General features: G+C 33.8%; 1 protein-coding gene across 1 annotated transcript in view; it reads left to right on the top strand.

Moving 5' to 3' along the window:
* Window positions 1-21,953, top strand: part of LOC138693843 (neprilysin-11-like) — a 37,679-nt gene extending 15,726 nt beyond the window's left edge. Inside the window, exons 3-6 of the mRNA XM_069817666.1 lie at window positions 5,714-5,911; window positions 17,090-17,203; window positions 17,314-17,455; window positions 21,832-21,953. Of these exons, the coding sequence (XP_069673767.1) occupies window positions 5,714-5,911; window positions 17,090-17,203; window positions 17,314-17,455; window positions 21,832-21,953 (576 nt within the window). The remainder of the gene's footprint in view (window positions 1-5,713; window positions 5,912-17,089; window positions 17,204-17,313; window positions 17,456-21,831) is intronic.
* Window positions 21,954-26,229: the final 4,276 nt, after the last annotated feature.

Genomic DNA, 26,229 nt, shown 5'->3' with positions numbered 1-26,229 from the left:
TTCTTATACAGCAGAAGAAGTTTTACCTTTCTTCAAAATGGGTATAATACCGGTAATGCTTTTTTCCAGTTAGCAGGTACTGTAAAAAGTTCAGCATGGTTTTTTAGACTTGTCTCCAAGGTTCTTGATAAATTCTGAATGAATTAAATCTGGACCAAGGACTTCATTGGATTTAAAGAGTCCCAATAGCTGCATCTAGTTCATGGATTGTGAAACTATCAACAAACACTTCTCTTGTATTTCATGTAAAAACACTTCTTTTGTTCACCTTCATATTTTTTTCATGTTTTTTTCTAACTTTTTGTGAGTTGTTGTGATTCTATGTATTATTGTAGGTATATGTAAGGCATTTGCAATAACCTGGGGGTCTGTTAGTTGTGTATTTTTGTAAATTATAAGTGAGTTACTTGGTGGATTACTCTTTGTGATATTAGATATACATTTGGGTAAGCTTTTATACCATCTTTTCTATAGTCCATTTTAGAGATGAAATTGTTAAAACTTTGCCTTTTGACTGAGAGTACTTCTTTCTTAAATTTGGCCACTTTACAAGCTTCCAGTCTATAAAATTGTCTCTATTACTGTTCTCTTCTGCTTGTTTTCTGGCTGTATCACGAGCTAATTTTAATGTCATTGATTCTGGTTCACGTTGACACTTTGTTTAAAAAACTTAAAATTGTTTAACGACACATTAAAAGTGTTAAAATTTTTTTAAAAAGTTATGTACCTTAGACAGACGGCCCGTTTCGACACCGGTTCTGTGTCATCTTCAGTGTCCTATGAACTACTGATGTTCCTGTTGATCTTGCATACTGCCATTTGCATTCGTCAGTTGTAGGGGTGGGGGTGTGTTGCTCCTATGGTGGGGGGTGTTTGTTTGCGTGCTGTGTATCATGATATCGAATAATGTGTGGGTATTAAACTGTAATTGTGTATTAAGTACCGTATATGTTGTGGGTTTGTTATTGTATGTTTGTATATTTCGTATTGTTCTAAGATGTTTAACTGTGGACTTTTTGGTGTGATGTGTAGAATTTCCATATCTGTTTCTATATTATTGTAGTCATGATTATTGTTGATAATATGTTCTGCGTAATTTGATGTGATGTGTGGTTTGGTTATAGCTTTAAAGTGTTCTTTATACCTTGTTTGAATGTTTCTTCCTGTCTGTCCTATGAAAAAATGTGGGCAACTATTGCATTTTAGTTTGTAAACCCCAGATGAATTATATTTATTTGAATGTTTAATGTGATTATTTCGATATTTCTGTGTTGTGTTATTTGTTTTGTAAGCTATCTTGCATTTTAGTTTTCTGAATGAAATTGCAATTTTGTGAGTATTGGTATTGTGATATGTTAATGTTATGTATTTATTCTCGCGTGGTGTTTGTGTTGGTTTGTTCTGTTTTTGTTTTGCCTTTCTTATTAGTGTGTCTATCATGTTAGGGTTATATCCATTGTCTTGTGCTATATATTTTATTGTGTTTAGTTCTTCAGTATAGTTATCTTGTTCATTGGGATGTTAATTAATCTGTATGTCATTGTACGGAAAGCTGCATGTTTATGTTGTACGGGATGGTTTGATGAATTGTGTATTTGTGTTGTAGTTGTGGTGGGCTTCCTGTATATTTTGAATTCGTGTCTGTTATTTGTTTTGGTTATGGTGATGTCTAAGAAATTTATAGCTTGGTTATGTTTTGTTTCTATCGCATACTTTAATTTGGGATGTATTTTGTTGAGTTATTGATGTAGGTTCTCTATTTGTCTTTTGTTTCCATTATATAGGACTATTCCGGTATGTCATCTACATATCGATGCCAGTACATTATTCTCTCTGCGTGTTTGTTGTTGTCAGTGTTTAATATGTGTGTTTGTTTTATATTATGAATGAAGATTTCATCTAATATACTTGATATATGTGAACTCATTGGTAATCCTTCAGTTCGTATATAATATTTATTGTTATGTGTGAAATAATTTTGTTTTGTAATAATCTTTTTTTTTAATGTTTCTAAATCTTTTGTCCAGAAAGGTTTGTAGCTTGGGATCTTTCCTCGGGGCACCCATTTCTTTGCTCCTTTTAGTACCGGTGTTATAGTTGCACAAATTATATTGTTACATTTTTCTGGGGATTCGTTCATATTAATGGAGAGGTTATTTTCTAGGTCTTCTCTGAATTTAGTCCAATTGGATTTTTTAAAATTCCAAGAACATCAGTTATAAGATCTGTTTGTAGGTTTCTGATGGTAGTAAAATAGAAGTAACAATGATTCTGTGGCCAAGTCCAGGGTCTTCCAAAACTTTCCTGCTTGCCTTGTTATATATGTCTGAAGATATTAGAGTTAAATCTGGATTAGATGTTTCATGGGAATGAAGAAATGTTGGAGGATCTTCTGGGTTGAATAATAATTGGATTGATTGGGTGTTAAGAAAATCTTCTATTGAATGACCAACAGAATTGATCCCTAAATATCCCCATTCTTTAGAATGACCACTGAAGTCTCCAATTATGAGAGTCTTTGGTGTAACTACTATATTGTCCAAATTGGGTTTGTTATTAGGGGGTTATATATGCTATACATTTTGAAGTGTTATTTATCCAAAGTTCTATTTTACAAATTTCAGATTTGTGAATAATTTCAAGGGAAAAATTGTTCCTGGGCCGGGTATCGATCCTGGGACCCTTTGCTTAGTACATGAATGCTCTACCGATTGAGCTACTCCAGAAACTATACAAGACACCGTCACAATTCTTCCCTTTATATCCACACAACTCAAATGGGCTGACAAGACGCCAGAAACCCAACTTTGAGTGCACACAATTCTGTGTGACTTAAATTGTGGCTTTTTGTTAACGTACCTACAGTAACGAATATATTAGGCCTGCTTCACAGGGAGCTTCTACCTGAAAGCCAGATTTGCATAATATATTCGTTACTTCAGATTTGTCTTCCTCAGTCATTTTTTTAATAATGTTGAATGTTAGGCCTAAAGTTATTCCTCTTTTGATGCCAACTAGTATGCCACTAGCTCTTTGTCTTGCTTTAGGTTGTGGAAGTGTCATTTGCAGAATTTGTATAACAAATGAGGTTCATAAATTCACACCCTTCCAATTATTGCATTTATACTGGTAACAATAGAGTTATAAATTCCTAACAGTGAGTAGTTTCAATACTAATGTAGTAAACGTCACAAGAATTATTTCCTTGATGTGAAATATTTCATGAGAATAAAATAAAATTCTCATAGTAACAGCTAAAATGCCGTGTTGATACTAGTTAAGTATTTAAAATGGAGCACGATTATGTACAGATGAAGCACTGTTTAATAATGTAATTGAGAAAAAAAATTAAAGAAACATTTGATCCATGCTGAATCTTTCGTACACTACTTTTAACACTTGAATATAAATAATTGATTAAATCATCAAACGCACCCACACAACAGGCAGTGAAGTTTGAGATGACGCTGAGATCTAGTAGGTTCTGAGGATGATGTGAAGAAGCACCGAAACAGCTGTAAGCCGTACATGCTTACACAATTAACACGAGTAAGATCGGCATTTAATCAATTATAAACATTTAATATTATCAAAACTTCTTCATTTATGTCCTTTATATTTCCTTATACAGTGAAACCTCTCCTTACGGACGCCTCCAAGTTAGGACACTCCTCATATACGGACAGATTTTTATGTCCCAACTGAAATAATATAGAAATAATGATCAATTTAACTCTCTCTTACGGACACTCTCAGACATGGACACGGACAGCTGTTTCACAGTCCTAAAGCTTGCTTTACCTCCTGACTGCAGACAGAACTTGGATTTCAAAATCTAATGTGTTACAAAAATGGAAAATTTAGTTTTGAGAACTGTACAGAAATTCCTTACCATGAAAGACGACAATAAGGGTCTCATAGGCTACCACTAGCCCAACCGGCTACCCCTTGTTGCCTGGAAATGGGTGGATAAACAAAGTCATAAAATTTAACCTGTCTGATGGGTCCAAGGTGAAATTGTATTCGACACACAATAGGGCTAGTAGGATTATTTTCTTCACTTCAATCAGTTGTTCTGTTTCGAGAGACATGGCACCTGAACGTAATGGTTAAGTTGAAAACAGTAAATTACAGTACTGCATAACTGTAGACATAGAATAAAATTGCATGGCATAGTACTGTATTTTCCTTTTTCAGTCTTATCTACTATAGTTCAAAGGTGCAAAGAATTTACTGTAGTATACTATATTTAGAATTAAACTACAGTAATACATTTCATTTAAAGCGTGAAGGGATATATAATGCATAATACAAATTTACTGTTAGATTGGAGAGTCTCCCTCCCAATAAAGGACACTTCCCAGATGCGGACAGATTCTATTGGAGTTGTTTTGATTTCATTACTGGTGGAATCAAAACAACTCCAATAGATTCTATGAGATTCCTCACTAATATTAACAGCATCAAAATGACAATAGAAGAAAAAGCACTGATTCAATATGAAAAACTTATTAGATTACCAGGAAACAATTGGCATTCATACAGTCCTCTCTGTAGATTGAAAACTCAAAGAAGTTTCATATCCATTGTTCAAGAATTAAAACAGAAAATCAATATCCCGAATTTAAAAGAAAACCTACAAATTAAACCAAACCCTTTAACTCTATTAAATATGGAATATAATCTAAATTTAACAGAAGAAATACTGAAATCAGAAGTAAACACTGAAATACTAAAACAATTGTTTTTAGAGACAATTAATATTAGATACCCTCCACAAAACTGGCTTCATTTATACACTGACGGATCCTTGATCTCCAGAGAACAAGGTACCGGTGCAGGTGTTACGTGCTGTCTCTTCTCACTTTATAGATCTCTTGGGTATGGAACAACAAGTTTTGATGGAGAAATCATTGCAATAAGTGAAAGTCTCAGGAATCTTCTATGCCACTTCAGTAAATTTAAAAATGCAGTTATATTGTCAGACTCCAAACCAGCTATTCTATTAATAGTCTCTAAACACACACCTTCATCTCAAACAGCAGAAATAACTAAAATGCTCTCTCAATTAATATCACTCAATAAAAGAATTGTATTCCAATGGATACCATCCCATTGTGGAATCCTGGGAAACGAGAATGCAGATGCTTTAGCAAAGAAGGGCAGCACTGCTACTTACAGACCTGTTACTAAATCTACGTATTACTCTGTGAAAAGATTTATTAAATCTACATACTTAGACTTCAACAAACAAAATTTGATAACACAATCCCAAGGGAAAAAATGGAACTCTCTGCATCAAAATCCACAGTTAATTCCCAATTTACCACGAAAATCGTCTGTAGCTGCATTTAGATTGGCAACAGGCCATGATTGTTTGGCCAAACACCTGCATAGAATTGGAATATATCAGTCCCCTAACTGTCCATTGTGCAACTCAAACCAAGAAATGGATTCGGAACACCTCAAAATCTGTGCTTCAGTGGCTGACCATGATAATATCTTTGAAAAATATTGGAGTGCAAGAGGTCAAATGACTTTATTGTCAAACGCCTGGCATTAGAAAACAACAACAGATTGTTACGTCCCTTCAATGTCCGTAAATGAGAGGTTTCACTGTATAGGTAATTCTGATTGTCTTGAACCATTCAGGATATTATTTATTTTGAATTCACAAATATTCACATAATCTAAATATTTAATCTGTTTTCAGATTGACCAGTCAACATTGGTACTACCTCGTTCAATGCTTGTTGACCCATACACCTACGGAAATCAGCTGGAAGCATACCGTCATTGGTTAATGGGATCTGCTCTTGAAATTATTAAAGCTCGCAATGCTTCGATTCCAGCAACAAGAGTCAGTGTAGATGCATTCGAAGTGATAGAATTTGAGATTGAATTGGCGCATGTAAGTTTTGCAAATTGATCAATAATTATGAATCTCTATTAGTATAGCATGCCATTAATTATAGATATAAAATGAAGTTAAAATAATTTATTGGATTTAAACTATTAAAACGAAGACACTACAATAGAGTCTCGATTATTTAGCCTAAATGAGATCAAAAGTTGGATAATGGAAATTTCCGAATAGTCGAGTATCATATTAAATTTTGAAATCATATTTTCATAAATGGATTATTACGTATGATTAGCCCACTAATGAAACAATATAACAATGCTTGAAGCGTGGAAAATTTTATTAGTCTAGTGATAAAAATAACTAGAGCTGTTGATCGATCAAAATATTTAATTGACTATTTGAATTTAATCGATTAATTGATAGATTAATCGAGCTTTGATCAATTTGAAGAAAGTTCTGATATACTGTAATACACAATTATTATTGTTAAATTTAATTTGTGTTTGGTGATAAGCATAAGTATAAAATGTATCATTATATTATAAAACAATACTATTTTATGTATGATTTGAGGCTTTCTTGGCGTTGGTTCGCTAATATGTTTTCGCGGGATATCAGCTGAGTTAAACTTCCCTGAAGATGGCTGCAGAGATAGCAGTTGAAAGCTTGGAACATTCCAAAATTTTAACTCAGCTGATATCCCGAGAAAACATATTAGTGAATACTATTTTGGTTATTTACTAACATATTTATCATGTAGGCTTATAATTTATTGTGTCAATTTCTCTGGGGATTTTTGAGACAAACACAAATAAAAAAAAAAAATATGAAGATTCACGTAGTTAATATTGCTTCATCCATAATTTTAAACATGTAAGTGCATTCACATGCTCCGAAATAAGTGCCATTCTACGTTTACTATCAATGTTTCCTCTATCACTTTTCACACAACACAGAAATCTGATTTTTTTCTATAGCAAACTAAACACACAAGCTTAATTTATGAACTCAGTAAAGAAACTGCAGTAGTCAAAACAGCAGATTGGTCCCTATTGTAATCGGATTACAAAATTTTAGAAAGAGAAGAAGGTAGATACTCTCTCAATTGCACACAGTGTAGCCATGGCTGAGGGGTGAGGGGGAAAATTCCAGAAAAGTGTGTATTTCATATACTAGGAATTCGAGCTGACAACCAGGTGGAAGTTTTCTTGGAAAATTTTAAAACTTATCAAGGGTTTCGCATTGTGTTTCAACTTTCAATAGGATTAGACAGGTCATTGTCCTCATATCTCCTTCTCTTTCTGAAGTGTTTGTGCAAAGATTTGTCCTACGCTAGTTACAAAATAATGGTACTATTGTGCTAAGTAATTTCTGAGAGACGAATATAGTTGGAATTTTTAGTCTGAGTTCGCATTAACAAAATAATTAATATCAAGTACAACCGATTAATTTTAATCTATTCGATTATTTGATTAAATATTTTTGATTGATTAATCTTATAACAGAAATTGATCGATTAATAGATCAGATTAATAGATTAAATCCAATAACACTAAAAATAACAAATCTTTAATATGACGACGATCAAATGATTCTCCAGTAATAGATAATTCATGATCTCCACGAAGGTAGAAAAAGACTTCTCTCTGCTTTCCCTCCTACGTACAGTATATACAGTGCCGGAAAAATTAATAGCAACTCGGTTATTTTTTCCTCCAGATTAAGTTATGTCATGTTTTAATGTGACAGGTGTTTAAAAAAGTTAAACGATTTATATATTTTCTGAAAGGGTGTTTTATTTCCTTTCTAATGGTATGTAATAAATTCTTTTATGGCTGTTTATATGGCAATCTGTGTAGCGTTTGTTAATTCAAAGAAAAATACCAAAATTTTGCATTTTATGGGTTAGTGTGTATTGTGCTGCCAGATGGCAGTAAATGGCACGAAATCACTTTGCAAGTTTTATTCATTGTTCACAGATGTTTCTGTAGTGCATACAGTTGCTAATGTCTACCTTCTGTTCCTTCTTGTCTGTTAATAATCCCTATGAACGTTCACAGGAATTTTTCGTGATTACCTGTTGTGTTTTTGCGATTGAAAGAGTTTGATTGACAAATTCTAATTCAAAAACGCGTAAAAATATGATATAACACCAAGAAAAGCTACACAGATAGTGACATTAAGTGAATGTGGCAAAACTAATAGTGCGATAGCTCAAATTGTGGGGGTGAATAAAAGTACAGTTGGGAGATAGTTGGCTAAGTTTCGAGAGAGGGGTGCTGTTATGAGTAGTAGAACGCGAAAATGTGGCAGAAAACTGAAAACTTCACCCAGACCCGACAATGCTTTGCGTCGTTTATGTTTGGAAGACAGATTTGCTAACTCGTAAGAGCTTACAGAAAATTGAAAGGAAACTTCTGGGGTTAATATTTGTTCTAGAACGGTAAGGAAAATATTGCGAAAATTTGATTTGGTGTCCAAGAAGCCACTGAAGAAACCATTGCTCACCAAACAACGTATGAAGCTTTCACAGGGGCTAAAGAACATCAGCACTGGCCAGCTGAGCAATGACGTAAAGTTCTCTTCAGTGACGAATCTAAAATCAACATTGGTGGAAGTAATGGGGTTGTACAGTGTTTCGGAAGGCAAGTGAAACACTGAATCCAGCATGTACTGTAGAACTGTGAAGTTACCTACTAGTGTTATGCTTTCGGGAGTGTTTCTCATAAAATGGTGTTGGGAATATCGATGTCCTGAAATCTACCGTCAATGGAAAGAAGTACAAGAAGATTTTGGAGAAGATGTTACCATCAGTAAGGGATTTGTTTGCAGAACAACCATTCACTTTTCAGGATGATTCAGCACCCTGCCAACGTGCAAAAATTGTCAAAGAGTTCTACGTGAGCAAGAATATGTCACAGCACTGTCTTGGCCTGGCAATTTACCAGATGTAAATCCTATTGAAGAATTGTGGATGATTTTGAAGAATAAAATAAGAGAAAGGAAGCCCTGAACAAAAGTGCAATTATTGAGACCATTGTGAGCATCTGGTAGCAAGCATGCCCATGGAAACTCTCCAACGACTAGTAGAGTGCATGCCAAGAAGGTATCAAGAAGTTGTGATGTCCCACCAAGTACTAGTGCCGAGATAAGAAACTAATCCATGAAGTGCAAAATTTTGGTCTTGTGCTTTCAATTCACAAATGCTACACAGACTGCCATGTAAACAGACAGAAATGACGTTGTTACATACCATTAGAAAGGAAATAAAACAAGCTTTCAGAAAATATATAGATTGTATTATTTTCTAAACACCTATCACATTAAAACATGTTATAACTTAATCCGAAGGTAAAAATAACCGAGTTGCTATTAATTTTTCCGGCACTGTATATGTTTTATACCTGAAGCCTCTTAAGCAGTTGTACTGGCTGTTTTTTTTTATTGTATGGAGAAGGAACCTGAAGGCTAACACTGCAGCCTGAGACTTATTGTGCTTATCAATCCTATCCTTTGAATGATTGGGTAGCTGACCAGCCTTTGCTGTTGTACAAGTACAGTACGCTGCACCATGAAGTGAACCCAGGCTGTGGTATGGATGATGATATGTGAATTAATGATGGAAAAATGAGTCCGAGGTTCAAGTTACCCAGCAATTCTGCTTCAATTGGTTGAGGAAAAATCCCGGAAAAACTCCAACCAGCTAACTTGTCCCAACCATGATTTGAACCTGGGCCTGCTTGTTTCACAGTCAGACGCACTGGCCATTACTCCACAGTGGTGTACGTACTGACTGTGACATTGCTTTTCCATTGGTGAAAAAGCATCTATTATTGACAGTCTGTCATTCAGTCTATCTGTTTGTCTGTCCGTCTTTAAAATATTGGCCATTTGATTAGGATTGTTGATGGATTATGGCATAGTAGCTATCTTCATAATCTTCGTCATATTACTTTGCTAGACCTATGTGGAATGTTTTGTATCAGTGTAATATCTTCTTCTTGCATCCTGTTGTTCCTAGGTGGAACATAGGGCAGCAGTAAAGTTCCTCCAGCGTACTCTGTCACCAGCCATCTTTTTCACCTCTTTTCAGCTTTTCCCACATCTCTCTACTTCCTCCTCTATTGATCGTTTCCATGTTTTTCTAGGCCATCCTCTCTTCCTTACTCCTTGTGGATTCCAATCAATTGCAGTCTTCTCAATAGCTCCATCTGGCTTTCTCAGCGTGTGGCCTATCCAATTCCATTTTCTTTGTTTTATTTGGTAACATATTTGTGATTGGTTAGTTCTTCTCCACAGTTTTTCATTTGCTATTATTTCCGGCCATCTTATATATATAGAATACGTCTCAGTCATCTGTTGACGAACGTCTGTATCTTTTTATTTATTACATCCGTAATTTTCCATGTTTCACAATCATAGAGGAAGATTGATTTTACATTTGTGTTAAACAGTCTGAGCTTTGTCTTCAATGAGATGTTGTTATTCCGCCATATGGGATATAGCTGTACAAATGCTCCATTTGCTAGCTGAATACGTCTTTTCACATCTTCTTCCGCTCCACCTGTTTTTGTAACTACACTTCCCAGGTATAGAAAAATATCCACTTCTTCTATTTCTATATCATTTACTGTCAATTTATTTTTATTATTACAATTTACCCTCATCTGTTTTGTCTTAGAGGAGTTTATCTTCAATCCAACATTTTCTACTTCCTCTTGTAATTTCTCAACTTTAGCTTCCATATCCCTAAATCTCTGTGGTAGCAAACATATCATCTGAAAAGATCAGTATAATATACTTATGTATATAATGCTGGGAAAGGGTCTATAAGGTGGATCTTTATTTTTTCTAAAAAAAAAAAAATATATATATATAAATATAAAGTAAATTCATTATTGTAAATGTACAATGTAGTATAATTTATAAAACAGAATAAACAAAAACAAAATGAAAAAATAATTTTTACGATAAACTATATTTTGAATCACTGTTATTGAAACGCAAGTTCATAAATTTAAGATTGCTATGAAACTTATAATTATAACAGATCCTACACCATATGAACTACTGAAGAAAACGGAATTAAGCCTATCTGTTTTCCGTACACAGATTAATCACCACTTTTACTACTGAGAACTTTTAAACAGTATCATTCAGGGGGTGAAACTGAGAGAGGAATTTCCAGTAGCAAAACTATGCAGGCTGTTGTTTTGTTGCCCGATCACCAGAAGCGCTAAATGTTTCAATGTAATTTTCTGATTGGATGCTAGTGGGAATCACCGTTGTATATCATAGGCAACAAAAAGCCACACAGAACAACAAAATAGCCGCCATATTTCTTTTGAGACTATTTTATGAGTCGTTTGTATCTTTATGTTATTTAATTAAGAAAATAAGTTAAAATTTCATCAGATCAACTAATATTTATTTATACTTGTTCTGTTGAAATTTTTACTTATTATTTTAATAACATAAACACACAACAATAATAACATTTATCTTTAACAATCTTTATAATTTGATCAACAGAACCACCAACATCGTGCTCAAATTTTCAAATGTTAAGCTTCACAGCCAGACCACCAGGAGCGCAACATTTGTTCTCTGCTTCCCTGTCATAACATGTGCAGTGCACTTCTATTATTTTGTTGTTCTGTATTATCATTCATCTTACAAATATTTATAGTTAGGCATTTTCGCCTTTTCATCACAACAGGCAACCTCAGAACTTATAATTTCCCTCACCTTACTGTGAGAAGCCTTTGTGAATTTCATGTTGTTGCCATACAGTGCTTATGTCATTATGTCTTCACATAAGGCAAGAGCAAGCATATCTAACACTTCTACCAAGCAAAGCAAATGTATTTTATCCGATGCTGCCAGTAAGATTAATCACTCCTCCCCTCACATCTCTCTTTATCAATCAGTCAATCAATCAATCAATCAATCAATCAATCAATCTTCTTAATGTATCCAGCTGTTTGCTGACAACGTAAAGTCCACTGTAGTCTATTCAGTTGTTTTTCACGAGAAATGAGGGGTATTTTGATCTGTGTTCATTATAGATGCCTGTTGCTAGTGGCCAGAGTTGGGGTGTAGTCAATATATACTGTCTTCTGCAACTGGTACTGATGATTTTAATTTACTTCTTTTGTGGGTTATGGATGGACAGTATAGAAGAATGTGTTCCAGATCTTCATCATAATTATTACACCACAGACAAGTAGGATTATCAGAAATATGAAATCAGTGTAGGTACAATTGAGTGACAATGTGACCTGTTCTGGCTCTTGTTAAAAATGTCTGAACATGTCTGGGAAAGTTTTTGTACATTTCCAGGTCATTTGGTTTCTTTTGTACAGACTGTAAAATTTTTCCTTTGTCAGAAGAGAGCCAATTGTTGATCCATAGGTTTGTAAAATGAGACTTTACTGAAGCAAAAGCATTGGATATAGATATCACTTGAAGAGGTCTTGGTTGCACACATGGTGGAAATATAGTAGAGGTGTGGGACAAGCTGTGCGTGTTTTCGTTCAGTCTGCGCATGACGTCACCTTTACTGCAGGCCGCACTCGAATGACACAGTCAACATAACAGATTGTTGATGGTTAGATCTGCGTCCATAGATTTAAATGAATAAATAAAACTCATGGTTTGTGTATTCAGTAAATATTGACAGTATAGGCTATAATAGGGTCTATCTTGAAGTGATAACATTATAAAATAGTGAACAATAAATTAAATTCAAGAGTAAAGAAATAATGTTATATGGTAGTGCAACGTTAATAATTGTCTTCTGTAATATACACGTACTTTTATGATAATTATAATACATTATGCTACAAATATGCACAAAATTAGGCCCATATACCACACAAATTATATTACACATGAATTCAAGTACAATAGGAACTACCTTGAAATGATAACGTAATAAAATTATGATCTATTACATATTAAACTCAAGTTTCAAGAAACAATGTGATATGGCAGTGTGTCATTAATAATATTGCCTTCTGTAATATACACGTGGTTTTATAATAATTATTACAATACAATGTGTAATAAATATATACATACTTAGATCTATACAGTTATTTATAACATACATTATTTTGTACATGAATTCAAATACTTTTGAACCTTCATTAACACATGTATATGAATTTCTTGGAATAATTTGTCATTATAGTAAACAAATATTTTTATATATTCAGGCTATTGGAGACATAATATAGTCTATTACATTATTTACCTTATTATTCCACACACGACATAACATAATTTCACCATTATAAATCCCACTCTGTTAAGTAAATACTTATTCTTATGCAATCTTTTTCATTTTCTTTATAATATTTCTCTTTGAAATTCCAGACATTTTTATTATTTTATTAATTTCTTTAATTCTAATAAATGTTCTTGTTCTAACCAATGTCGTAATTACTTCTGGCGGAAGAGGAGAATTGATTTCTGCTTCGTTTTTCATGGCAGAATTAACCAAATTTACAGTCTTTTTTATTATAAATTTCTCATGAGAAGCAGAATCTTCGTGCACATCTGAGAATATACTTCAACAAGCATGGCAACCAATTGCAGATCCTTAGAAGGGAGGATTAAGTTTCCACGGGACACTGTAGTAATCCAGTCTTTTTGATTAGCAGAAGTTGACAATTTTGTGGGAATTCCAAGATTCGGGTATTGCTCCATATGTTTTGATGTAGCATATCCTGCAATATATTTTAATCCTTCCTGGGATATCCGCTGTCTTGCAGAGATTTCACATATTTTTTCTGGGAGGCCTATATTTTCTTCAGGATCTCGATCGTTGGTAAATTTAACCGGTTTCAGAATGCCTTTAAGAAATTCTGCCGTTGCACATAGTTCTTTCTGCAGATTATCATTGACTTCTGATTGGCTTGTACTAGGACCCACTATTAATGCCTCTTCTTCCGAAAGCAAATCGGAGGTGTTTTTGTTCTCACAAAACTGAGATAATGGATTTCGACCTAGTACGTACCACTTCAGTAGAATGTTTAAAATCTAAAGCAGAGGGATGAACGTTTGTTCTACCCATGCTTCTAATTTCCGAAAAAAAAAGTTTTCTACCAGATCTTGGTTAAGTTTTCTTGTGATGATATATTCAATTTTGTACTTGTACCTCATTGCCTCATACAACAATGTTAATGATTTATTATTTATTAGAATCCCCCCTTGATAAGGTAATTTCCTGTTTGCTTCTCCTACTTTAACTGTGGTATGAGAGTATAATATTCTGATCTTGAAGGTTTATTCCGTAACTATGCAGCCCACTGTGGGTACCGAATTTAGAAACGGTATTAAATAAATCAAACCAACCATTAGTTAATTTTATTGCCTTTGAAGTTTCTTTCCATTCATTTGATCTCAACAGCTCGTTTTCACCACATCATTTCGAAGCCTTTGCAACTCTGTTGGAAAATAATTGTGCTGCCAAACTAACTTTTTGTCTTTGGGTACCACGGATACTTAAGTGTAACGGAGTTAACTTGTAAGCTAATTTTGTATCAGAGGACGAGGATGCACGTAAAAGTTCATGAATTGGTTCTGATGAAATGTTCAATCCGTTCAAGTTGAAACCATGATCTAGAAAGTGATTCCTGTGTAATTTCAATAAATGTGGAGTGTCTGAAAAAAAATATTTCTCGAGTTGAATCATTTGGATTAGGAAAACTGCAATTTAGTTTGGTAGAAATTTTCAAATCATGCCACAATTTTCTGTTACTTCCACCTAAATCGCTAACTGTGGCCATAACTTGAAAACCACTGCCTTCTAACTGGCAAATTATGTCTGTTAGGATTTCTTTTGTCATTGCCTGCTCATATTTATAGTATACGGGCTGCTTCCACCTTGCAAACAAACCACGTGCAAAAACAACCTGCACTGCCTTATGAGGTCCAATTATTTGTTCTTCCCTAATGTCAAAAGAAACCTCCTCATTTAAATACATTTCATCAAATGCTAATACTGTTACACGATCTAACTCCGACATATTTGTAGCTCTCGCCTTCATCAATTTTAAGACATCATGAAGTACCCCTTCCTCAAGCGATAATTGTTTTACTGCCCATTTTCTCAGAGTTGACAAATCAGGTAACGGGTAATTTAATTTTGTTCTTAAGTATCGGTATGTTTTTGGACTTAGGTTTCGAAGTGTTATTGCAGTACCGTAATCTTCTACAGACCATTTCACCCTACGCTTTTTATTCAAAAGAGCATCAATTTGCCCAATAGTGAAAAATGGCTTCAAAATTTCAGCCACTTTAGATTTAACTTCTGTTTGTCTAATGTTTTTCAATGAAATTACATTCTCATGTAATTTTCTTTTGTCTTCTTCATGTTTCCTGTTGGAAGCTGTCAATTCCTTAATCCTCGTTTCTAGAGAGTAATTCTTCTCTTCTAATTCTTGAATTCTTTGTATTAGTATTTGGCATTCCTCTGTGACAGTAGACTCAGTGGCTCCGCGATTTTCCATTGTTACATTAGTGCTGGATGCTCCTGTTGCGCTGAAAGTTAACAGGTACAGTAGCCTACATGCAATCAGGGGCGTATTTAGGCCTCGGCAGACTAAGCAGCTGCCTAGGACGGCAGATTTGAGGGTGCGACTTTTAAGCTATTACTGTTAATTTTTTATATGTTTTTTAAATTTTATTCATAACTCTTTAAAGAGTACATGAACTTAAACGCACAATGAAAAGGATATGAATAACATTGGCAACAATCAGTACAAATTATGTATTGTAATTAATGTCTAGTTAGGTTTATTAAAGAAAATGTACTCAACGCAATGAGCTACAATCGCTGTCTGCAGTAAAGATGACGTCACACACCTCGGCCGCTATCGCAACAGCATGCGCAGTCCCACACCTTTACTATGTTTCCACCATGGTTGCACATATGTTGCCTGTTTTGCAATATTATCGACTTTCTCGTTTCCAAGTATACCACAATGACTAGGTATCCATTGAAATGTTGTTTTCTTTTGGAGTTCTTTTAGTTTACTTAGTTGTTTCTGAATTGGAATAATTCTATGTGCATGTATAGGTCTGGTACATATTTGATTATATTAAATATAGCCCTCTTGGTGTCGGTAAGTATGCAAATAGATTTTTCAGAAATTTGAGTAACACACTGAAGAGCAGCATCAATAGCTAGCAATTCAGTATCAAGACTGGAGGCGGATGAACATGGTATGAAATAACTTTCTTGACATTTTGGAATATAATACCCTGCTCCTGATGTCCCATTATTAGGATTTAGAGATCCATCTGTATAAATTTGAAGGTGATCCTTATATGTACCGCAGAGTAGTTCCATGGAATCTAACTTAAGAATGTATGGAGAATCATTTTTGGAATGACTTCCTGGAATTTGTATGCTATGTTCTGGTATCACCCATTTCCATGGAGGAATTTCGTTCACAACTGGAGTTTTAGCAATGAGTGTGTCTGTGATATAGATTGGTATTTCATCTTTTTTTTATTTTATAGAAATTACACAGGATATCACCTGACAGTTTGAAGAACATCTGAGATCTGGATGAGGCTTGCAATTTTAAATGTATTTTAGATCCTTTTGTAATATATAGTGTCTGATTGGTTGAATATTACATTCAATTTCTAGGGCAAGAGTTGATGTGGTTTTTGGTACTCTCGTGGGTACTCACCTTGTTGTTTAAGCTAACAAGTAACAAAGAGGTACCCAGATAAGCTGCATTAACACCAACGCAGTCCCACTATATTTTTTCTTCATCTATCAAGATAACTTGCAAAGACAACAATACCACATCGAGCTTTATTGTTGGATATTAATGGCAGAATGTATGCACAGACTACAAATACTTGTGCTTTGTTCACATATTCCTAATACTGTTTTATTTATTTCTTATGAAAAATTCGTTACGAATATTTAAGAGTGTAAACTATTATTTCTCATACACCTTTAAAGAAAATATTTAATAAAGTAGTAGATATCCAAGATACACTTTTAATACAGAGACAAAAGACTGAGAATAAGGAGACAACCAGCCATACGGTGGAAGGATCAATTTGTGGACTTCCTTGAAGGTGGAATCTCGCTACGATGATAACAACATAAATGTGATGGTGACATAAAATGCAGGTTACTAGAATCGTTAATTTTAATATTTTTATCTTATTGCAAACAATTTCTTTCTGCAGGTGACAATTCCTAATGAAAAAAGACGGAATGCATATCGAATGTATAATCCTATGACTCTAAAAGAGCTGCAAAACTTGACAGATTCTGTTCCATTATCAAATTCTCATGCTAAGGTCAGTATATTAAATAAATATTCCCTTAAACATATATACTGATACTGAGATATTATGCATAACGAGCTACTATTTTAGATCATTCTGAAGAAGTATGTAATTCCTTTTAGATAAATTGGCAAAAATTCTTTGAAGATGTCTTTGCTGATATTGATGTGACCTTCAACCCCCAGGAGAGAGTTGTGGTTAAAGAGGTGGAATATTTAACAGATCTTATAACACTGTTGGACAATACCCCTCCTAGAGTTATTGGTAAGTTTCCCATAAATACTTTTCTTAACTTACAATTTAATATATGGAGTACAGAAAAAAATATATATAGATATGCACGCAAACAAAAACACACACACACGCGCACACGCACACTCTCTCTCTCTCTCTCTCCCTCTCTCTCTCTCTTCCAGGTAGTCAACTTGTAAATAGTAATAAAACACACAATGTTATTAGTTAAAGTAAATAACAATATTATACTTTCTGTGTATACTGGTACTGTAGTTACAAAAATTATACAGAAATCATAACTGTCAATATTATTCTGTATTGCACATATTGAAAATTGTTCCGCATTTGAAATCAAAATAAAATGCTCACTTCGACTGAAAGTGGGATCAAGAAAAGGTTGTGGTGGAGGCAAATTTTTCGTAAAATATACCTGACAAATGCACAAAATGATACATAACTATAATTTTATTAAAAAAAATATACTGTATATTAATTAAAAGTGCTAGTGTGGGGAACTGTTGAGTTGATATGTGATGTGGGGTGACATGCAAGGGGAAAACGTTATTTTATTTTAGCTGCAGATGGAAGAGAATGCTACCGTTTGCTACTGATAAGCACAACGTTAGCTCCTAACAACCTCTAAGAAAACATTCACTAGTTGGAACAGTAAGATTTATTTATGTAATTAAATAATGTTGTATTTTTATACTATACAGTATAACATATGTCAAATTTGAGTGCCCAGAGAGAAAGTTAAGTCTTTATCCTTTCTAACAGAGAATTTAGAATTAATGTTTTTTCAGGTAGAACTATAGTCCCATCGCTCTTATTTCCAGCAGCCAATCACGTTGCAGGTCGACTACATTTAAACATGTGCGTCTTATCATCATTGCTGATGACGTTATGCACTTCCTAAGGCTCAATAAATACTTAATATAATCACCCTTCATTTTGGTTCTTTCATTTGTCACTTGCAGAAAGCACATGAAGACGTTATTTGCCGCTCAATTATTTGCTCAATTACAGTGCGTTTGATTTTTTATCATAGGAGCTACGACATGATAATGTTTAACGGTGCGGCAAATAGATTCCTCGTCTGGTAGTTCGGCAACGAAAGAACAAAAATGATGAACGATACTACCTACCTATACTTTTCCTAAAGCATAAGCAAAGAGGAGGAGTCACACCGGAAATAACAGTGATGCGACTATAGCAATATCTTCCGCAATTGTGCTTACTTGCTCAAGGACATGGCTCCACAGTGTGGCCATGAATCATCTCGTTGGCTTGTAATTAGTATTATTTATCTTTTTTCCTATTTCTCCATTTTTATACAATTACAGAAAGAGAAAGTATTGTGATACTACAAAAATTGATTCTAAATTTTGACTAAAATAAACTTTTTTTATACCTCACATACCGAGAAGTTTGTTTCTGCCATGTTGTCTGTCTTTCTGTTTGTGTATAGCGATTTCTCTCAACCTTTGGACAGATTTTATTCATTTAATATCGATTAGGCAATTCACGCATGAATATTGTAGATTATATGGAATATATTCATTTTTAATGAAGAAATAAAATTAAATATAACAAATAAAATGCTGAACTACAAGAACTTCTGTGCCAGAGAAATTAATCATTATGTGCAGAATTGTACATAAAATCGGAAACTTATTCAGTTCAAAGTTTTAAGTTTTAGGTTCCGGTATTACAGAGGTCCACATTAATTAACTTACTTAAAAAAAAAGATAAATCTAGCTGTTAACAAGGTACCGTAGTCGATATGGCAATATTCAACTACTGTGGAAATAAAGACTTCACATGTTGATATGCTTTATGTGGACAAATACAGTATTTATTTATTTATTTATTTATTTATTCTGGTGTAGTTAAGGCCATCAGGCCTTCTCTTCCACAACACCAGGAATACAAATACAATAATAGAAATAAACAGAAAAAAAAATACACTATAATATACAAAGTAAAGCTACACAAGAAATAAAGAGAGAGAAAAAAACACTATAAACAAAGTAAAGCCACACAAAAATATACAGGTTGCAGTCACACAAACTTTAAATGAGTGATTAAGTATCATAATTAATTCCATCCTAACTAATTAACTAACATAAACAAGAAACTTGCAATTTTAATCTAGGTTAAAAAAGAAAAAGAAAAAAAACACAAATCAATACTTCTAGCAATACCTAAAAAACATTAACTAAGACAAAATTTTCCAATTTAATTTTGAATTGTGATAAAGTCCGGCAGCCCCTGACATCATTAGGTAACGAATTCCAGAGGCGAGGTATTTCTACAGTATAGGAAGATGAGTATAAAGACGTTCTATGATGAGGGATAGAAAGAAGTGCTTGATGTCGGTTTCGAAGAGTTGTAAGAAATTGAAAGCGCGATAACAGATATTTCGGAGTAGAAGTATGCATGATTCTAAACAGAAGAGACAGTGAATGTATTGTTCTTCGTTCCTTCAGACGCACCCATGAAAGTAACTGGAGGGAAGGTGTTATATGGTCAAATTTACGAGTATTGCAGATGAATCATATGCACACATTATGAACACGTTGTAGTCTCTCAGCTAAGAGTGAACTTACATTAGTTAGCAAGGAATCGCAATAATCAAAATGGGGCATTACAAGCGTCTGAATAAGATTCTTTTTTAGACTAAGTGGTAGAAATTCTTTCATATGAAACAAGGAGTGAAGTTGAGAAAATATTTTTTTGCAAATGTGTGTTACTTGAGTATTCCAATTTAGATCGCTATCCATAAAAATGCCAAGATTTTTAACGGTTTCACTGTATTTAACAATAATCCCATTCAATATTATATGTGGTATAGTACTGCTATCAAGAGTGCTTCGTAGACGATTATGCCCCATTACGATTGCTTGCAATTTCTCTGGATTTAACCTTAATCCAAATTTGTGTGCCCACAGTGAAATCGAATTCAAGTCTTCGTTTATTTTGTTTACTGCGTCACTAGTCTCGTCAGGGTGGAAATGCAAATAAATTTGCAAGTCGTCAGCATACATATGGTATTTGCAGTGTTTTATCATATTAGTCACGTCATTAATATAGATCATGAAGAGTAAAGGTCCGAGAACTGATCCTTGTTGAATTCCAGATTTCACGACACACCATTTTGAAGAATAATCGCATGCAATGACACATTGTTGACGGTCGCGAAGGTAGGATTCAAACCAAGTAACAGAACTTTCAGAAAGATTCAGAAGTCTTAATTTACATAATAGAAGGTCCGTATCAACTGTATCAAATGCCTTACTGAAGTCAAGTAATGTCAGTAATGTTAATTTACGTTCATCCGTGGCTTCACGTATATCCTCATTCACTTTTAGTAGTGCTGTAGTCGTACTATGTCCATTCCTGAACCCGGATTGGTATTCATCCAATAAGGCATGTTCGGTTAGATAGTCCATTAGTTGTTTGTGAACAATACGTTCCAGAGCTTTTGATAGAGCAGGTAGGATACTAATTGGACGGAAATCATTTGCACATAATGGGGTTTTGATTTTAGGGATCGGACAGATAAAGGCTTTCTTCCAGAGGTTCGGGTAGGTAGAAGTTATGAGTGAGGCGTTGAATATATGTGTTAATGTCGGCAGTATTATGTCCAATATTTTCTTCAATAATATTATACTAATATTATCCACACCTTCAGCTTTAGAAGTAATACGTTTTATTGCCGCTCTTACTTCATTTTCTGTGACATAAGTGAAGAAAAATATTTCTCTATTCTATAGGCTGTTCAGAAAAATTAAAGCACCACTATATTTTTATTTAATATATATATTTTTTTATTTTATTTACTCTCTGTCCTTTATTCTATCTTTTTCTTTCTTTTCGTTTTCATTTTCTTTTACCTCTCTTTTCTTAGTATCTTCAGTGGTACTATTCGTCATTTCTTTCTAATTGTGTTTATTTATTTATTTATTTATTTATTTATTTATTTATTTATTTATTTATTTATTTATTTTATTTGCTTTGTTACTTACTTACTTTAACTTAGTTATTTAGTTGTTTATTTACTTAGTTAATTAGTTATCTATTTATTTATATATTTACTTGTTTACCTATTTACCTATGTATCTGTCTACTTGTCTGACTGTCTGTCTTCCTGCCCATCTGTCTGTCTTTCTGTTTATTTATTACATCTTCATGATATTTAAAGTGGTCGTCTAATTTTTTTGAGCATTAACAGTTTTTGTTGCCTCTTTTTTTTCTTCTTCTTTCGTGTTTTGTTCCTGTACTGAAATTTGACGAGAGAAAGTGAGTAAAATGAACAGTACATACGGTAATAAATGTAAAACCTCTTGTTTAAATACTTATGATAGTGTTTTGGTTCGTCTCATTTATATTTATCATTATTTCAGGGAATTATCTTCAGTGGCGATTAGTAAAGACAGTTAGCAGAGATACGACTCAGAAAACGAGAGAACTTGCATATCAGTTTGAGAGAGTTTACAGTGGAACTAAGGAAAATCTACCTCTATAAGTGTTCCATAACGTAATACATGTAATAAATATTTCACTTGTAAAAAACATATTAATAAGATACTGGAACTATGCTATTTATAATGTTCTTTCGTATTATATATATATATATATATATATATATATATATATATATATATATATATATATATATATTTTATTTGTAATATTTTTCATATTTTAACAGGTGGCGTGAATTTGTATTTATTACCAGCAGTTCTTTAAGTTTTGCTGTTGGTTATTCTTACGTTAGTCGATTCTTTGACAATGAAGCCAAGAAAAGAGTGAGTGTGTTTTGCTATTTAATAAGTAAACAACTACCATCATCATTGCCACTGTCACTGTCATTGTCCTCGTCACTGTCACTATCACCACCACCACAACTATGATGATGATGATGATGATGATGATGATGATGATGATACCGAACAAGAGAGATAACTTAGTGCTAAAACAGTGGATTTGCATTTGGGAATTCCCAGTTCAAATTCTAGGGCCGGCCAATCTGTTGGGACTTTAGTGGTTTTCTCGATCATCAAATAGCTAGGATTGGTTACTATTTTGATTACAAAAGATATAGATAATGTTTCGTAAGATCTGATATCCTACTGATTGTAAGCCCATGTCTGCTAATATGACAACTAGATGGCATGGGAGTAACCAGACTGGTTAATAGATGACAGTTATTCACCCATAGGAAACCTAAAAAACCAGATTGCCTTCGTCTCTTCTCAGAAAACATTGACTACAAGAATGAAGTTAAATATCTAGGAGTGATTCTCGACAAACGTCTGCACTACAGTGAACATGTAGAATATGCAAGAAACAAAGCTCTGGCCAGATTTATTCACTTATACCCACTGATTAGATCTCCGTATCTTAACCTTCCCCTCAAAGTAAGGCTTTATACATCGGTCATAAGACCAGTGATGACCAGACATCGGATTCTAGGGCAAATGCCTATTTTGTTTCTTTAGGAGAAAAGTAAAAATAATTATTAATATTTGTGTTTCATGGAAATTGAAAGGTATTCAAAGAGTTTTATAGTGCCCTAAAATGCCCTAAAACGGTTATTAGAGCCTAATTTGTTAATATTCGCCTAAAAATGCCTAACTCACTGTAAAGTTTCGCATTTTACTCTTACTTTTTATAATTTATACATGCATTCACTGCGAAATTTAAGGCATTTAAAAAGTGGAAAGTTTGCTTCACACCGGCCATGAAACCATTGATAAAGGAAACAAAATGTTTTGAATCTCACGACACTCGCAATAGATTTCACTGAATTTAACATGTTTGGAGGCATAAATGCCGACAAAGAACCAACCTTAGTTTTGAAGCAGGCAACAATCACAACATGTGCTGCTACCGATTCAGAGATATACTATACTATAAAAATGACTGTTTTCGGTCTGAAACCGATTAGCTGTACTGCCCTTCAGAGTGTCATAAAATCACAATTTTTGGAGAAAGAGTGTTTTTGAAATATTTATGAAAAGTCGTAAAACTGCGAATTAGTAGGGTAAATCGTTACAAAATATTTAAAAGAATGGCCCTCCTAGTGTTAACACTACCAGGAAATGCAACAATAAGTGGAACTTTGTATTTTTGTCCAATTGAATCTCAATAACAACGGTTCATTTGAATGCTCGTTAACAGTTGCTCTTTCCCTCACCTTATTTGTGTTGAGAAGTTTTGAGCGGTAGGACGTTTTCCTGTGAAGTTTAACGCGATAATGCCGAAAAATATAAGTGCAAAATCTACATTGATCCGGCAATGGCTAACAGAATATTCAGAATTCACTTATGATGGAAAAATAATATTCTGCAAGATTTGTAGCAAACAGGTATGTAACAATAGTTGAAATATATAAATTCTATTAATTTTAATGAGTAGGCCTATAATATTTATACATTGACTGAGCTATCCTGAGGTATAATTCTTTTAAGACCACTACACTTTAACCTTTTAAATTCCGATAGTTAAAGTATTTGCAGGTCATTAAAATTTTGATTGTTCGAACCCACTAACTTTGTGATAGAAATACGGCAATACAACAATTAGGATTTTATTTTAATTCAGTTTACTTTACATTTTTAGATTTCGCAAGAAAAGAAGTGCCACCTAAAGCAGCATGTGCAAGGAGCGGCTCATAAGGCTAAAGTTCAGCAGAAAAATCAACTGCAACAAACTTTACTAACACAGCCTACTTCATCCAATCTCAGCAGCAATTTCTATGCTGATTTAACCAGAGCGTTTGTTGCTGCTAACATTCCCTGGAATGCAATTGAAAATCCGGTTTTAAGAAAGTTTTTACAAAAATACTGCAAACAAAATATCCCATCTGAGTCGACTCTAAGAAAAAATTACTTAGACAGAATATACAATGAAACTTTAGCTTCCATTCGGGAGGATATAGGTGATTCTTACATATGGGTCTCTGTGGATGAAACCTCAGATCCTATGAATAGGTATATAGCAAATATGGTAGTAGGAAAACTTAGTCCTGATGGACCTTCGGTTCCACACCTCGTATGTGTTAAGGAACTTTCGAAAGTGAATAGCCAAGCCATTGCTTATTTTGTAAATAAAGGCCTACAGTCGTTATACTCAGGTAATATAGACGATTCTAAAGTTCTGTTGTTTTGTACTGATGCTGCCTCATACATGGTTGCTGCAGCTCCACTTCTTAAAACATTTTATCCTAACCTCACGCATGTAACCTGTCTAGCACATGGCCTTCATAGGTTTTCTGAAACAATCCGGAATGAATTTCCTCTTGTCAATTCGTTTATTTCTAACACAAAAAAAATGTTTTTGTAAAGCCCCATCCAGGATTTCAATATTCAGAGAGAACTTACCAGATATCCCACTCCCACCTCAGCCGGTTGTTACACGATGGGTAACCTGGATTCAGTCAGTGGTGTATTATTCTAAGTATTTTAAAGAAGTGGTCACAGTTATTGATAAATTACCTGAAACTGATAGTGCAGCGTGTGTGAAAGCAGTGAAAGATTGTCTGAATGACTCACGAGTGAAAAACGATATTGCCTACATCACATCAAACTTTTCTTTCATACCTGCAAGCATTGAACAATTAGAACGTGAAAAACAATCTCTTAGTAGCCAAACAGCAATAGTAAAGGAAGCTCAAGTGAACATACATTCTGCTTTGGGCGAAACTGGGAAAAAAAAGTTAAAAATAAGTGGGACAACGTATTAAATAAGAATGTAGGATTTTCATTGTTGGAAAAAGTATCAAGAGTGATATCGGGGGAAAGTGTAAATGTTCCAGTAAGTATTGATGTTTCTATTGTACCTAATTTAAAATTTGCGCCTCTCACATCAGTTTCGGTTGAAAGAAGTTTTTCTGCTTTCAAAATGATTCTCAGTGACAAAAGGCAAAGGTTAACTGTGGAGAATTTAGAAAAAATTCTGGTGGTGTACTGTGCAGATAATTATAATAAAGTCTGAGCATGGAACTGAATTTCAATAACTTAAAATGAGTAATCTTGATATCAATAATCATTATTTCATTAGTTTCAATATATTAAATTTGTGCAGCTCTGTTTATAAATATAATATAGTATTCTTTTTCAATGTTTAAACATACTTTTTTGTGCGTATTTTAGTGTATAAGTAAACATTTCAGTGAAAGAAATAAGTATGATACCTTGATGTGCCTAAAATGCCTATTTTCATTAAAATAGAGCCTAATTTTACAAATTTTGAACTTATTTTAGGCGCCTAAAACTGCAATTTTTAGTGCCTAAAAATCCGATGTCTAGTGATGACATATGGTTGTGAAGTTTGGAATTCCGCTCATCCAAGAATCATCAGAAGACTACATGCAATCCAACGATTAGTCTGCTTAAAAGTCACTGGTGCTGACTATATACTACATCAAATGCACAGCTCCAAGATATGTTACAGACTGAATCATTTTATGATTCAAATAACTTTTCTCGAAAGTTGCTGTATCATCCTAACCCTCTCATTCGAGCTCTGGCTACCTGAAGTGAAATTTGATTAATTAAATGCCTTCAAGAAAAGGATAACTAAGTTGGAACTAAAAATCACTTTAATATCTACTTATATTACTTTAAAGTAAAGGCCTTATTTATATATAAGGCTGAAACTTATGTACAAATCAACATCATGACAATAAAAAAAAAATAGATGACAGCAATTCAATGTATCAACAATAATAATTCAACACTCCAGATAGTTGACAGTCGCGAAATGACATTGTAGTTAAAGCAACTGTTCATAACACA

The sequence above is a fragment of the Periplaneta americana genome, unplaced genomic scaffold (assembly GCF_040183065.1).
Source record: "Periplaneta americana isolate PAMFEO1 unplaced genomic scaffold, P.americana_PAMFEO1_priV1 scaffold_23, whole genome shotgun sequence".
Taxonomy (NCBI): Eukaryota; Metazoa; Arthropoda; class Insecta; order Blattodea; family Blattidae; genus Periplaneta; species Periplaneta americana.
The sequence above is the reverse complement of the archived record's forward strand: the minus strand, read 5'-3'. Positions and strand labels throughout refer to the sequence as shown.